Raw genomic sequence first — 17,201 nt, 5'->3', positions numbered from 1 at the left:
GCCAGATTTTTTTCTTGAAGGCCTAGCTGAAATTACTGACCACAGCAGTTTGCAACTGCTTTTCCCATAGCAAGTAAAGGTGAGAAGAGCATTAATGCTTTGCTTCAGTGCCAAGTCAGCCAAGATTTCTTAAACGTGAAGGTAATTTAATCTAATTTGGATGACTTGGCTGAAAAGGACTTGAAGCACTCAGGTATACTATGTGGTCTCAACTGTTGTGGTACTACTTCATCTGTTAGAGTGAAATCCACAAACTGCTGTATGATCATCCCCTACAGACTTTGTGATTGATGTTCTTTGAAATGCTGCAAGTGGCACTTTGGTTACTTTTATCTCCAGCTTCAAAGCAAATGTGAAAGAAGTTGCTGTTTGCTCTGGCCAAGGATAGCAGCACTGGAACTGCCAGGACCAGCACAAGCTAACGAAAGGTAGCAGCCTAAATGCGTGTGAGTGGTGGAACAATACTTTTTCTTCAAAGGACATAGGACAACTCTTGAGGACAGGTACGGGGCCTGTTCACCACAGTGGCATACTCAGACTCTGTATTTCTATCATAAGTCATTCTCTGTAACAGAGACTCAGGTGACTCTGTTGAGTCTCTACAGGACTCAGGTGAGTCCTATGCTCATGTATATTGGGCAGCAGTCTACTCAGGAGAAGGCCTTATGGCTTCTTCTCAAATGTCGCCACAATCAGTTCTGAACTTTTCAATGTGCACACATGGCTGAAGCAGAGAGGGGAGAAAATACAGCTGGACAATTTCTAACCTCTTCCTAGTATAAATAATATGAAGAAACTGCACATACTTAAACAGTCTAAGTTTGAAGAAAGTAACAATTAATTAAAAAGTTCAGTCTAACCTGGCAAGAAATAAACACATCAAGATATTACCTTGGTATTTTGAAGAGTGCCCTCATAGGGTGCAAATCAGCAAGGGGTGGATCTCCATCTCCCAACTCTATTGCAGTAATACCCAGTGACCATGCATCACATCTGGCATCATAGGAGCTATCTAGCTGCTGCTCACAGGCAATCACCTGTTGGAGTAAAAGACTGGGATGGTCATTGGATGGTCAAATGTCCAAATTTAAGAGTATACCCAAAGATAGGGGAATCTCTTACAGGATGGAGATACTGGGTGAAATAAACAGACTTGCACACGTTCAGCAAGTTAAAGCATCCTGTTGCTGGAAATAACCAATGCTTAAACTGGAGAAAGCAGGTGTGTCTGAACACCAGGTTCTGTGGCCACATGTTCCCTAATCTGACAAAAGGGTGCAAATCTTTGGCTTTCTCAGCTGAAGGTGGTAAACTGCATCCCATAGCTGAGGGAAGTAGAAGGAAACTCAGCAACCCTAGTCTCTTTTCTGTGGGTTATTCCTACAAAATAACCACTGGAGCTAAACTGCTCTCTCTATAAAGTGAAATAAGCAGGAAAGCAGAAGCTGAATTCACTGTCTCCTACTGGGTCCTTATTCAGCCAAATCGGCCGATTTCAAGATCAAGCTAATTTCTCGACAATGTTTTTGCCACTGGATTACAACAAATATATTTAATTTCATATACATTTCAGCTCATCCACAATACCGGCTGAATCTAGAATTTTTCATCCCATTAGCTACAGGTCTATACCCATGTGTATCCCGTTAGCTACATGGCTAGACCAATGTGTATAAACAGAGTATGTTTATAAAAATGTGTGCATAAACAGAGTAGTTTTATGTGCTATAAATAGATATATATGCATGTGTTTGTGTGTACACAAGTAGTCTAAGTACATAGGCTTATTTATAACAAAATATTTTTCCTGCCTCCACTTAAAATGTATCTTTATATGCTTCCATTTCAGGCTGGAAAAATCTCCAAAGATACATAGTACATCTTATTTATTCAGAATAACCTCTTCCATTTCTTGCTGTCAGCTATGGATATATAGAATTAGAACCTTTCCAGGTGTAGAAATCCAAAAATAAAAGCTATAATGTATCACAGTACCACCCTGGGCTCCTTCCATCCATGGGGAGATTAGGTACCTACAGTTTCAGAGCTTGGAAGACTGGAAAGGATCAATGGTAGTACTCTCTCCTCTTTAACATTTTAGTAAGCAATTTAACGTCTTGTTCTCTGGCTCTAACCTTGTAATTTCAAAAATAAACCCCACTGTAACTTAATCCTTGCAAACATGTAAGAAAAAAGGTTTAAAACACTTTTTTAAAGGTCATTGCTATTTCATGTGGTGAAAGGTCCAGTGGTCAGGACGAAAGACAAAGAAAGAGCAGAAATACAGAATGTGGCAGCTCAAACACCAGTGACAAAATATTTTGAAACGTGAATCTAACCTCTGGAGCCATCCAGAACGGGGTGCCCACGGAGGTGTTCCGACGGAGACGAGTGCTGGTCAGCTGAGCAGACACACCTGAAAGAATGAAGGGAAGCTATAATCAGAGCAACTGCTATTTCCATCCAAGACAGACCTTCTGAATGGTGCCATCCGCGTCTTGTCATGCTATGACTTCCTCTGCAGGCGAATCTCAAATGTATCTTTCCAGTTCTGTTGAAAGAGAGGCCCAGTCCTCAAAGGTACTCAGCACTTTAGCTGAGGTTCTCCGCATCCTTTGTTTCCAGTGACTTCAGTAGGATCAGGATTTAGTCCCAAATGAGCATTTCATTAGTAATCTGACTCCATATATTTTGACTGGCTAATTACAGTTTTTCTGTATCCTATCTTAGGAGAGCGGTAAAGTACTTCTTTAGGGAAGAAAAAAAAAGTACTATACCTTCCACAAATTCTTTTTTTCTTTTAATGCTCAGTACTGACACCAGACCTCTGTTTCATTATTTACATATTTCAGGTTGAACACTGAAAAAGTTACTTATCCTCATCTCTTAGCTGCTCTGCCATAAAAAAGAAACAACAAAACAGTGAAACCTCAAAAATTCTTACAAAACCAGAAGTCTCTCCATGCTCAAAGCGCATTCTCAAAGCAACATCAAATGCCTGCAAAGCAGCTTTGTAACATGAACTGTAGTTTAAGGAATTAACTATTTCAGGCCAAGAGCTGGAAAGTGAACTCTGAAGTCTAAAGATTCCTTACCGTTTTTAATTAAAAGACACTGAAATATTAGGAATTCGAGTGGGCTGCACACACTTCTGACCAGCCTGCCACCAATTTCCTTCCTTACAAAACAAGGGTGTATTGGTTGGAAATATCTCTAGTGTATGCAAAGGAAAGTGTACAACACATGGAGAAAAACAGCCCCTCAGCTAGCATGTCCTGAACTATTATGGATTTATAAGTCGCAATCAACTGTGAGGTTCACACATGGACAAAAACAGCCCGTTCGCTAGCAAGTCCTGAACTATCATGGATTTATGAGTCATAGCCAACTGTGAGGTCCACCAGAGGCATATTCTGAAGTGCCGATATCACGGATGGCAAGAAAGGTGCTGTGTTCTGCTCTTGTTCCAACCTCAGTCTGATTAACACTGAAGCTCACTTATTTTGCCTTCATACATACATCTGCTTTCTCTTTAAAACAGTAAAAAGACTAATTTTCTCTCTGTGAGTGCCATTTCATTATTCTGAAATACACGAAGCTCCAGTGAGCACCACTGGCCAGTTTTAACTCCGTACTGTCTGGTTTGAACACACTTGACCTTATCTTCCTGAAAACCATGCAGATGGTTCGTAAGAGGAGCAGTTCACATTAACTGCCCAGTGGAAATACTAACTACACTTCTGTCTAGATAGAATTTGATTGTTTTGGTTTTTTTCACTGGTAGTCAAGAAACCATAGAGGGCTTGATCTGTTTTTTCACTCTAAAGCTATGTGTTCAGCTCTGATTCACAAAATATCTGCATTTGTCCATCACAGAAATGTATATAACTGCTGAAAACAAGGCAGCAAGAAAGATCTTGCCTGTTCCTTTGAGACAAACACAACCATTGCTTTTGTGGCTGTCTCCCTCTAGTCTGCTCCAGGCCTGAGAAAGTTGCATCTCTTTCTCTCTCCGTGCCTACAGAAAGTCCAATACGCAGTGTTTGCACCACGGAAAGCAGGACAATGTGAGTCTTAGCACAAAGTCCATCAATCCTGCTTCAGCTCAGCTAAGCAGGGGCTTTGTTTCTGCTGCCCCAAGGAGTTGTCTGAGGTCCAGCTTCCGGCTCACAGAGTCTGTGGCTGTTTCGAGCCCTCAGCAAAACACGTCATTCAGAAAGCAAGGAGTAAGCACGCATCACCACGGGTCTGTCACTGTTGTAGCGATGCAAACAGACATCATTACGTGATCCTCGGTTTTGGAGGGAGAGGAGGCTACTCTCCTCTCTCCCTTTCTACGTGTTGTGGGAGTCCCCTGTGCTAAGCTCTTTTTTGTAGTCTTGGAAGAGGAACCGGGACTCAGATCTGCAGGCAAAACAAGGCGCTAACAGAATTTTTATTATTCCAGTGTCAGATTTTATAAATAATCATAACTTTCTGTGGAGATAAGGAGCAAAATATAAAAGGAACATTAATGTGCACAGTCTTCTGCGTCTATGCACTGGGTTTTGTTTCTCTTTGATCTGTAATTATTAAACAAACGGAAGGATTTTTTCCTCCTCTCCTTTTTTTTTACTTCACTAAAAAGCTGATTTAATTGGAATTATTCACCAGTATTTTCTTTAGGCTCTCGGATTTTTTGTGTGCTTTTTGTTTGTTTGTTTTTTTATCCTTTTGCTCTTAGCAGTAAAGTGGCATTTCAGATTATGGAGCACAGGTCTTATGACAAATGATATTTCCTTGGGCTTTTTCTGTGTATAGAGGAAAGATGATGTAATTCCACACTTAGTAACATTTCTTCCAGCATTTCAGTAGCCGGTCAAGCATATAGCTGACCAGCTTTTTTTAACTTGTATATTTTCTAACAAAAACATCTTGCTCCTCCCCTTTCCCCTTTACTACTGCTTGCTGCAAAATGAGTCATATATTCTCCTAAGAAAACATAAAAAACATATCATAAAATGTTGGTTTTTTGCATACAAATTGTAAATCTTATGAAAGTGAAGAGCTTAATAAATAAGTGCATTAATAGTACCAATATGCACCATACCCAAAAGAAAACATTGTGCATACAGTTGGAAAAAGGCTTCCCCCCCCCCCCCCCAGCTTTTTTCAGGCATTAGTTTACTAATTAAATCTGGAAATTAGCAGACTTACACCATGAATATTATTCAAGCTTTTCATTGCAAAAACTAGCATATTGAAATAACATTGAAAATAAGGCCACCTACTTATGACCTTAGCACTCAATAAAAGAAAAACAGTGCAGAAATGAGCTCCCTATTATTAGGAAAGATTTGTCTCATAGTAGTGCCCAATCTGAGCAGACACTGTTCTGATCTAAACTGGGAGGCTGTACAACATCATTTTATGATTATGTCCTGTGACAGAAGTATGCACATTTTACTGGTTGATGCTAATGGGGGAATGGCGAACCCTAGCAAATTCTACTAAATTCACATTTGGCACGCAGCAGGGAGACTGCATTCCCAACACACTAGCCACTGTATTCATACATAAAAACACAGACCTTACCCTAAGGGCTTACAATCTAGCTATCACACTGCCCCTGGCTACCTCTTCCAAAACCCTTCTTCATTTGTGCCTTCAGTGCCCCCTTCCCTACCAAAGCATCCTCTTTGTGACCTTTTTTTCATTAAGAACCTGCAACTCGATCATTCCTCAAGCTAGTCTCTGGACCAAAAACTGCTCACACGGTTAACCTTGCAGATCTAAACAGGCTGCAATGCTTTGAATTATTTCCTAATTTAATCTCCTAGAGAAACAGATGTAAAACAGCAGCAGCAGCATCTTACACTGCATTCCCCTTAAGCCTGCTGGCAGATGTTTCGGCATTCCTATTCTACGCTGTTTGCTGCAAAAAGTGGCCTCTCCTTCCTTGCCTCTCTGTCCAGTGGTGTGAAAGCAGTCCCTGATAAATTACTCAACTCCACCTTTTTACTAGATCTGGAGGCAACAGGTCCTAACAGTTTAAGGTTTTCCTTTAGCACCCTAAGCTTGACTTGGAGAAGAAGCCACCATTCTTGTAAAGATGTAGACAAAGAAGTAGCTACTTCCCATGCAACAATGGTGGAATCATAACTCAACTCCTCTGTAACTGCTCTTATCTTTGACACTGTCTCATTTCTTTGCTTCCTTCTTTCAGGTTGCATTTGTGTAATGGTACATATCCAGACAGGATCATTTCAGACAGATCAGCTGAAATGCATACAAAAAGCTAAAAAAAATAATACACATGATTCCTTCATACTCCATAATGACAAAAGACAACAGGGAAAAACAAAGTCATACCGATAGGACAAATGGCAAACATCACAATGCACCAGGTGCATAACCACATGCAACTATATTGCAAGTATGGTGGCATCCCCACTGAGGCTGTAAAGGGAGATTAGAGAGCTTCTCCCAGGTTTACTTACTTAGCATGGATAGAAAACATAAAGATATTTAATAGAAAATGTTACTAATGAGCCACAAGGACACAAGTGGTTGGTTTGATGACTTCATAAGAGACGTTTCAGAACCTTTTTGAAAAAATGTCAGTATTCGGAATTCCTCATAGACTATCAACTGACCTCAAAACCAGACTTTTAAATGAAAAGAGCACAGATGCAATATTATTTCCTTGGGTGAGTTGTTGACAGAAAAGTGTGCCTGAGAAGTTCTGCTCAGTGATGAGTGCTCAAGTTATATCTAGCACTAAAATCAGGTTCTGACCAATATGATGGAAATAAATAGGAAACAAAGTTGAAATGAGGAGCCAAAAATTACAATTTTCAGCAGCATTTTATGATGAAAGGTGTTATATCATGGTTGTTCAGTCTGCAGAAAAGGAGGCTGAGGGGAGACCTTATTGCTCTCTACAACGACCTGAAAGGAGGCTGTAGCGAGGTGGGGGTTGGTCTCTTCTCCCAAGTAACAAGCGATAGGACGAGAGTAAATGGCCTCAAGTTGTGCCAGGGGAGGATAGGCTGGATATTACAAAAAACGTCTTCACTGAAAGGGTAGTCAGGCACTGGAGCAGGCTGCCCAGGGAAGTGGACAAGTCCCCATTCCCGGAGGTATTTAAAAGAGGTGTAGATGTGGTGGTTAGGGACATGGTTTAGTGGTGGACTTGGCAGTGATGGGTTAGCAGTTGAACTTGATGATCTTAAAGGTCTTTTCCAACCCAAATGATTGATTCTATGATAAAGCATGACTTCCTTTTCATAAATCCATGCTGCCTACTCCCAGTCACCTTGTCCTTCATATGTTTGGAAATTATTTCCAGGATTATTTGCTCCATCACTTTCCCAAGGTTCAAAGTGGGGCTGACCAGCCTGTATTTCACCGAATCCTACTTCTTGCCCTTCTTGAAGACAGGAGTGACAATAGCTTTCTTTCAGTCTTCAGAAACCTCCCCTGGTCTTCAAGACCTTTTGAAGATTTTATCAAGAGTGGACTTGTAATGGCACTGGCAAGCTCTCTCAGCACTCCTGGGTGCATCCCATCAAGTCCCACAGATGTGTGTATGTCCAGTTTGTTTAAATGCTCCCTAACCTGATCTTCATCTACCAAAGGTAAGTTTTCCTTTTTTCCAGACTTCTCCACTGGTCTCAAGGACCTGGGATTCCTAAAGGCCAATCTTACAAGTAAAGACCATGGCAAAGAAGACATTGGGTGCCTCAGCCTCTTCCATGTCCTTTGTCACCACCACTCCTGTCTGTATGTATCGTCTTAATGCACATAGTGTTTTAACGATGAAACAGACTGCCAAGACCATGGCCACTGGAAAACTAGTGTTTCCCAAACACTTAGGAAAACACACGCTGCAGATGCAAATCTTTAACTGAAATAGGGCATATCCAAAAGCTAACCAAATGGCCCTTTACAACTTCAGAAAGATAAAAAACTTAGTATCCAGAAGACCATGCATAGTAACTGCCTGGGAGATGAAAAATCTGTCACGTTTAATATAAAACTAAGAGGCATGGAGTAACAGGGGAATAAAAACCAGTGAATATATACGGTAAAATAAACAATAGAGGCGATATAAATGGAAAACTAAAGGAATCAAAGTCCAGTGGCTTTCACAGTAAAGTCACCACAAGGATTAAAGACAAAGAAAAGGCATTCTTAGGCATATAAGGAACAAAATGAAAATCCTGAATCAGATACAGAATCACTACAAGGTACATACCGATAATAAAACAGCAAACAGCAACCTAAAAAAATGCAGAACGTTCCCTACATCTGTGAGATATATAATCTTTTTTAAACAAAAAGTTTTAATACAGCTTCTTTCTTTAAGAAATTCGGGAACTTTTGTATTACGGGAGATTCAGCAGGACGGTGTGGCAGCGCACTCTCACTTCCCTTAGTCTACGATTCTGACTGCGCCCTTACTCCATGGCTCCCAGTACAACAGGCAACCACGGGCTGCCCTCCACATGCTCGACAGTTCACTGCGGCACGAGGCCAAAGGTTCTAATCAAATCTCATGCTTCAGGGCTTCAGCTGGTTTCCTAAAAGGGATGCACAGGAACATTTGTTTTCCTGATGCACAATTGGCCAGATGTATTTAGATAGGGGAACTAGTCTTCTCTGGAGCCTCAGGGATTTGTGCAGCTATACACAATCTGGTGCAGTATGCTGGTGAGGAAAGTCCTCCTTCTCAGATGCTGTCTTCCTTACATATTAGATGTCAAACTGACTGCCACTTTTGAGACCCAAAAAGGATTTTTTTCCCTGTATGACTGGGAAAACCCTGTAGATTTTTCTCCTCGCTATATAACATGGTTTTCCTGTTAATATTATCTGGATTACTGGCAACATCTACGCTGATGGGACAGAATATTTAAAATACCTAAGGACTGAAATACTTCAGTACAAATGAGTCACTGGGTTCAACTTTCAGGTAAAAATGAATGGGTTTTAGTATGCACAGGTGAGACCAGAGGGTTTCTAATAACCTCAAGAGATGACTATTTTGTGACCCATGAGAAAACCAGGAGGAAGTCTTTGCTGGCTAGAAAGGGCTATATTCTCGCTTCATGTGTCTCTGGTGTACGACACCAGCTTTCTGTGTCAAGCTTCTTTAATGTTTAAGCCATCAGTGACATCTTTATGTGAATTAGTAGAAGAAAATATTTGAAAGACCAAGTGAACAGCTTATCCTGGATACAGCATTTGGCCACATGATTTCTTTTTGTTGTTACTGGACAGCACAAAGGTTTTCATTCACACATGGCCCATAAAATAAGTTTTTAAGGACTAAGCCTTCAACAAAGAATTAAACATTCAACAATGAAAATGCTCCACAGCTCAAGTCAATGCAATCCATCTTATCCCTGCTAACCCTGGTTTGAAAAATTTGGAATTATTACTTTGATTGGGTTCAAAGCAGTTTGACAAGCTGCTCATGAAGAAAGCTTTCTTCAAAGTCTTCTACTTTTATTGGCTTCTGCCATAGTCCCCTAATAAATGCTTTTTAGAAGCAACATGTGAATGTCATGCTATATGGTATGCAGAAATGACAACACAATAATAGTCTGGTTTTGATCTGAATCAGTGAAGCAGACAGCTTTATTATGGATGCATGCTAGAATGGCTAAGGCAAATACAAGTCTTGCTATGATTCATTGCTTAAAGTAAGCTAAGGGCAGAAAGAAAATTATTTTATTGTTGAATACTTTCAAATTAAATTATTTTAATTAATTGTTTCATTTTTGCAGAATGATTCAGACAGCATTTATAGCTAATGCAGGGCAAGAAGAAAGAGACGCAATGGGAGATTCTGACTACTCCAGATTAAGTACTCTACAAAAGTCTGGAAAACTACTCAAGGTCATGCTGAGCTCTTCAATGTCAGCAGGACATGCGAGGCTGGGAACTGTGATATATATTAAAAAGGGACACAGATTAAAATGTTCTTCCCCAAAATGCCCCAATACTCAAACTTGGATCACTCACAACTGACTTCTCAACCTATTCACTGAGCACAAGGTGGCTCTAGACTCACAATCCATTGCAACTTGACCTGTATTGCGTGCATTTGCAGCACAGTGCTGTGAGCCTTCTCTCCCTCTGCAATGCCATGTGCCACACAAGGCTTGCTATACTGATCTGTCATCAGTCAACAAACTGCATCTATCAAGCTAGTTCGTGGTAGGGAGAGGCCATAGCACTGTGTCACAGCAAGGGAACACAAGAGTCGGTGCAGTGTCACGATGAAAGGATGAAGCTCAGAGCTATGGCTCCCTCCCCAGTCTCTGAACCAAGATTTCAGATGCCTTCCCCGCAAGACCAGCAGAAAGCTCCTTCATGCATCAGAAAACCAGGAGAGGTGAGCAATTGAACACATGGAACTACGAAGATGGAGTCTTACCGTGGACTCATTAATTACTTTGAGATTGTTCCTATTATTTTGGACATACTGTCCAGTGTAACTGATTTTACCACTCTCACTTTGTCATTATAGCAGCTGCTGGCTCATCTACACTTCAAAAACTCAACCTGTTTAGTACAGTCACACAATTTTAAATATTTTGGTCTATACTTCTGTATTGGAATAGGCAAGAATATCATGCAATAAAACATAACAAAAATACCTAGGCAGTCTAACTTATACTGATCAATTGTTACTGATCACTAATAATAGCGGTAAAGCATTACTAACATTCCATAATCTGTGAGGAAGAAGTAGCACACCACTACTGAGTCACAACAGAGAATGTTCGCAGAATTACTACACACTCTTTCTAGGGAAAAAAACTCCAAGAAATTTAATTTATGAGCTCAACTGAATCATGAAATGAACTTAATATGTTTATTAGGTATTAGTAAATGAAATTATGTATGCATTTTAAAGTAAAAACAAAGTTGATATAAAAATACACTACCAAAAAGCGTGTCTTAAAATTGGTTTGTTCCTCCAGATTGCAATTTTGAATAATAAGAAGGCCATCCAGAAATGCCAGCATTAAGATTTCCTTGACTTTTAACTTTAGATGACTTCAAATATTTTTAAAAGAAGAATGATCATTCTCTCCACAACAAAATATAACCCTATTAAATTCCAAACACAAAAGCTGATCTCTGTCTGCCTGCAGTTTCGAAACTACATGGAAGAAACAGTTGAAGTATTAAACAAAGTAATGATGTCAGTTTTCAGCATGTCTAAATAAAGCAATAGAGTATTCCCTCCCCCAATCCATTTTTTCCCCGATGAGTCATACTCAGGTTAAATCTCTAGTTCAGTCAGGCTACTATACATCCACGATAAAACTGTGCTAGCTACATGCAAAGTATGATATCTGAAACTGCATTTGGAATGCAAAGACAATATTCACGCAACTTTTAAATCCAACCTCCAACATTTGAAACAAAACCAGAAAAATACAAACTAAGCATGTTTAAAGTACAAAAATCACCTTACCTTCACTATATATTCCTTCACCATATAATGTTATATGTTTTAATTATGCAATCTCTTTATCTACAGTACTAAAGGAACCCTTGAAGTCATTATTCTATTAACTGCATGCAGAACAGCTTGTAATTTTCCACCATCTGCCAGCAGCAGTGAGACTGCATTACCTTCTTTCCACGTCTTCCACTGGAACCTGCTTTACCTATAAGAAACCTTAGATCATTCCTATGTATTGCTTTTCCAGAGACTCTAATGATGAAGAGTTTTAGATACCATTAATGAAATGCCTAAGAAGAAACTGAAAATGGACAGTGCCAATCCTTTTCAATATTCCCTTTCCCACAGTGACAGTACTAGACAAACTGGGGGGAATCATGGGGTCTCTTGTAGTTAGAAATAGGTTTGAATGCCAAAGATTTAATGAGTCCTCCAACATTTTATTTTCATTATGGGAACATGAATATTTCCAATATCCATCCAGATGTCTGACTTTTTTTTTTTACCCAATGATCTTTCATGGTAATAACGTCAACAGTCTAATTACATGTGGTATGAAAGTATGTTTTCATTTGAAGCATAGAAGGACAGGGCCTTCAGCAAGGAACAGTGCTGCTGGAAAACTATGCGTTTGCCTAAATGGTGGAGTACCATTTATACTTATATTTTTCCTGGACATTTCCAAGGCAACAGCTGCTCATCCTGAGATATTTCTAGTCTGTGACAGCAGGTTTCAGCAGTCCCAGAGAAGTATGAGCTACCTGTGCTCCTGTTCAAGACTATCAGCCTACAAGGTCAACCCTTAAAAACATAGCTGAAGAGGAATTTTCCATCAGCATTACGCTCTCCTCTTTTTAGCTAAAAGAATCACTTGCCACATGACTATAGATGTTTCAAAGCGTTTAGTAGAAAAATGATTCTTTCCTCCATGACTCTCCACACATCAGCAAGCTGTCTAGTTTGCTGATAGGGAGTTGTGTCTTCTCGGATCCTCTTCTTTCAATAACATAAGCGTGAAAAGCTCTGGCTTTCAAGCTCTCAGGCTCACTGCCATGGCAGAGGATTTCAGAAACACATCAAATCTTTCAAAATGAAATGTCACTTGGACTTTTTCAGAGCAAAGTTAAAATAATAACAATAATAATATAGCTAAGTTTCTTTTCTCCCATTTTGGAACAGCACATTATTTGACATCTCAGAATTTCCAAACGGGAATTGGGTCTTAGACTAACATTGTTTAATACATGAAAGGCCCTGTGCAGCATCCTGATTTCAAGAAAAGACATTGAATTGAGAGGGACTATTCAAAGAAGCAAGTATTTGCCAGCATAAGCAGATGTTATACACCCAGCTCCCTATGAAATTGGTTACACATTGTAAGATGCAGATGAATATGTCAATTTTTATTATGGATGAGGTGTGCTATGTGTGCAAGTGACTTCAGGCCAGTTTTTTAACTGATAAAACAAGGTCAGACACTGAAAGATACTTAGGCAGTAAAAGCTGCAGATAAATTTGTCACAAGACTTTCAAAAGGTATCTAGCATTGAATTAATTTGGATTTAGTGGCTAAAATTTCTTTTGAAATCCAGCTCTTTAACATCAATCCACTGCATACAACCAGAAATCTGAGAAACAGATATAAAAGATTTCCTTCCCAGAACACTAATAAGCAACTGTGAATATAATTAAGAATATTTATAAAAAGGGAATTTGGTTCATTCCTTGCTTGCCTCCAACTCTTTTTATACAATATATTACATAGCTGTCACCCTTTAAAGTGCTGCAGGGCATTTACTTTAATGTAAATGTATATTTTTCTATCAAATCTCTATCCTATACTGAAAACATAGCAGCTACACTTGAATATAGTGCAGTTATTTATTATTTGTATTGATGAGACAGAGGATGCTTCTTGCTTGGAGCATAATTGCTGTGATTCTCAGGCGTAACATCCCTCCCCAAAGGTTTTCCACCAGAACAGCTTAACAGCTAATTCCCACAAATGTTTAGGTAGTGAAACTGCCTTCAGTCAACCTTCTTCTCTTATAAGGAAAATATGGACTTTGTAATGTATCTAGAAGTTTAATGAATTCAGGGACTGAATCTGTGATCATGGGATGTGCTTAGAGTAGATTCCCTTGGCTGCTACTCATTATCTGTAGTAAAAAAGCATGATTTTGTTCATCTCTGCTGATCTAAATTGTCATACTGGATGGACATAAGGAGAGAGGATGCTTCCCTGGTAACAGTATTTCAAACTTCTTGTGGCTTGGACAGTTTAAACTAAAACTTCTGTCTGGCAGCTGCTTGATAACCAAATGACCTCCAGAAGCATTGGTGTGGAGATGCTATAAACTCATCTACTTGATTTGATCATTAATCTATCAACTGGGATTGGGTGTTTCTTAGATATGAGAATATTACTGGGGTGATTAAGCAATATTACAGCAGGGAATTTCAAGGGAAAGCAAAAATTTCACTCTTCAAAGCAATCTGGGTGAGGCACTGCCATGGTATTCTTTCAGTCTTTCTCATCTCTTTAACTATCAATACCTCTAGGAAAGGCAAACAGTTCAGACTGTTAGCCTGGATTTTGGGAGAGCTTTTCCACAGACTTTCTGTGTCACCTCAAGCAGCTCAGTCTCTCAAAGTTTCAGATTCCCAGCTGTTAACTGGGAATTATAGCAATTTACTTCTTCATAAGAGTGTTGTGAAGGTCATCCATTACAGACTGTGCAGTGTTCAGAAACCACGGTTACAGCATACATAAATGCCTATGACACAACAACCATAAGGCAATGTGTATAAATTGTGTCACAAAATGAAGCTTCTGGAAAGTCAGTACTGCTGTGCAAGAAAGGACTCTCAGTGGTGGTACACTATACACCAAGTTCAGAGTACAAAAAGAATAAAGGAAAGAAAAGCCATTCTCAAAGGTGATTTAATTCACTGAAAGTTAACTGTTTTTTCACTTATGACACTTAAAAAGTTCTTAACTGTACTTTAAAAAAAAAAGAAAAAAAAAGACACAAGTTATATGACCACACAACACACATCATAGACTGAGAATAAGTCCTTTTCTAGTATTGTGCTCCATAAGGCACTTCACAGGTCTAGCTTTCAGATACAGGTTTTATACACCTGTTTAAATGAAAACCACCATAAAGAGTATCAGGGGAGGAGAGCAAAGGGTTCTTCACAACATCTCATCATCAACCAGCATGCAGGAGAATGGCACAGACAAAATGATCTTGGGAAGGGCTCGCTTCCTCTATCAAGTGCATTCGGTGGTTCAGAGAGTCCTTGATCCACTGCCTCTGCTCCCCTCTCCACAATGGAAAAGCTGTGTGCATGCTCAAAAGGGCTGTATGATTATTTGGGTTGGTTTTGTTTGTCTATTTGTTTGGCCCTATGTAATAATTGGTTCACCCTAAAACAAAAATTTTGCTTCTGCTGAGTGTTTACTGGGAGAAAAAGAGATTGTGCCTGTGTGTCTATCTCATTCTGTAGCCTGCAGATTCACAGGCTTATACAGTAAAAAGATGGCTATGAGTTTCAGTCCCTGATCCAATAAATGTTTATGTACAACAGTCTGTAGCAGTGTCAACATGAGAGATTTTGATCAACTCATATTCCTGGCTAAACAATGCTCTTGGAATCTGATTAATGTGGGTTTAAATCCTCTTAAGTAGAAGACACAAATCTCCCAAATCCCTGCTGAATACCTTAAACATCAGCCTGAAGGGTGACGAGTATGCCTTCCATGGGGATTTTGTGAATATGTATAAATTTTTCCCATTTGAAACTACTCATTATCGGCTTCGGATTGGTTTTGGGGTGAAAAAAGGAAAATAAAAAAGGAAGAGAAAATTTATATGTATTCCTAAGTTAAGGTGTAGTTCCTCTATTTCTTTGAGGAAGGACTGTAGGTATTATTGTAGATATTATTACAGGCCCCTCTTCAACCCACATAAAAGTGTGTGTATGTGTGTTTGCTTCTTGTGCATGTTCTCATCTGTGCTTTGGCATCACAATTTTTCCCACAAGATTTTAAGATTATTTTTCAATTACAGCCTTAGCAATAGATTGCAGTAACTGGGGAATAAAGAATTCAGGTCCTCATGCCTACAGCTTGTATGTTTTGACATCTGCGTAAGTGAATTAATTTTCAGAAGCATTGATCCTCCATGGCTCTAATTGCCTTCAGCACCATAAAAAAATTAGTATCCACAACACATTAAAAACCTGTGGGCAAAAATATTGATTTTGCCTCACATTAAACTTCCAGACCGTTGGAAAATACTAGTAAGTGTATGGCAGATAATTTAGGAAGTCTGAAAGCTTTTCAACAGAAGATTTTACCTGAGGAATAAAATAACGAACATAAATACATTAATTTTCAGAAGAATTAGTAACCCTACTAGTTGTGGGGGTTTTGTGTTTGAAGTAATGAGAGTTGCATAACTACAATCTGCTGGCAGGAAGATACTACATTAATTTCATTTAAACAATTTATGTTATGTATCGATTGAATACATTTCATTAACAAAATAGGAGGGTAAAGGAAAAATGAAGATTTTCCATCTGCTGAATGGAATCATGATACTTACAACTGGCTGCTATGCTGTAGTGACCAATAAATTGAATTTAAACATTAGAAGACAGTGTGCTACCAGAGAACAGTTCATAATAACAAACGTCGCAAATTTTTATACCCTCCTTATATAAAACAACAGTCAATACACTTTTAAGGCAAATCACTGTGGTATGGCTGATAAGTAACAGGTTGCACTCACTTACCTGTGTCTCTGCTTTTGCCTTCCGGTGGTAAAACCAAATGACAGCATTCAAGAATCACTTTAGGCCTAACAGAGTTGAACAGACCCTTTTCATTTAAAACCAAGTCATAGGTTTAGACTTGCCAAAAGTAATCTGTTAGTCTTCCCAGACTTTGGAAAGTGGGGATTACCCATATAATATCTCCCTCTCTACTGCCTTCAGGTACTATCTCTTGTTTTGTTTCAAATCAAACTAATGAAGTATATGCAACTGAGGTGGAGCTCTCCCGTTCTTCACAAGATCTAGTAAGTTCTAAGTCCTCTCATACACAACATGAAGCTTTTGCCTATCAGCTCCTAATTTCACTGAACCAGCGCATGATCCTGGAGGAATTAAATATCAACCTTATTTTGAACCCTATTAATTTGCTTTGCCACTTCACTTACTGTGTCTGCCTCAAAGCATTTGGCACTTACTACCATCATATTGTAACTTCTATTCGTTAGCCATGCTATCTAAACAGCATTAGCAAAATGGCTGGAAAACCCAAAGTTGTAAAAACACTGAATCTGTGAATATTTTATTTCTATCAAGTTAAAAAGTAACTTTGGTTATCAAAGTGATTTTTAATGAAGAACTCAAAAACTTAATAAAATTTAATGTAATTCATCTTTTCTGATTTGTTTACTCTATTTTATTTTCCGTATGTCAGATGTACAACATTGCTTGTATATATAAGTAAACATAACATACCAAAATCCACTAGCTTGACTCCTCCTTCAGTGGTCAAAAGGATATTATTTCCCTTAATATCACGGTGGATAGTTTTGTTTTCATGTAAATGCTGAAGTCCCTGTAAGGTCAGATGTAAGCATGAACTTCTTACTAACAACTCTGTTTGCTATATTAAATTTGCAGAAACAAAAAGGTAGAAGTATGAAAACACTTAAAA

The 17,201-nt window shown here is 38.9% G+C and overlaps 1 protein-coding gene across 1 annotated transcript in view; it reads right to left on the bottom strand.

Annotated features, from left to right (window-relative positions):
• Positions 1 to 17,201, bottom strand: part of MYO3A (myosin IIIA) — a 124,902-nt gene that overhangs the window by 71,864 nt on the left and 35,837 nt on the right. The window contains exons 5-7 of the mRNA XM_087760667.1: positions 17,003 to 17,102; positions 2,340 to 2,416; positions 892 to 1,037 (exon numbers count right to left, since the gene is read on the bottom strand). Coding sequence (XP_087616793.1) covers positions 892 to 1,037; positions 2,340 to 2,416; positions 17,003 to 17,102 — 323 coding nt within the window. The remainder of the gene's footprint in view (positions 1 to 891; positions 1,038 to 2,339; positions 2,417 to 17,002; positions 17,103 to 17,201) is intronic.

This window comes from Nipponia nippon, unplaced genomic scaffold, assembly GCF_047370975.1.
Source record: "Nipponia nippon isolate SJK-2023a ecotype South Korea unplaced genomic scaffold, ASM4737097v1 scaffold_1, whole genome shotgun sequence".
NCBI lineage: Eukaryota > Metazoa > Chordata > Aves > Pelecaniformes > Threskiornithidae > Nipponia > Nipponia nippon.
The sequence above is the reverse complement of the archived record's forward strand: the minus strand, read 5'-3'. Positions and strand labels throughout refer to the sequence as shown.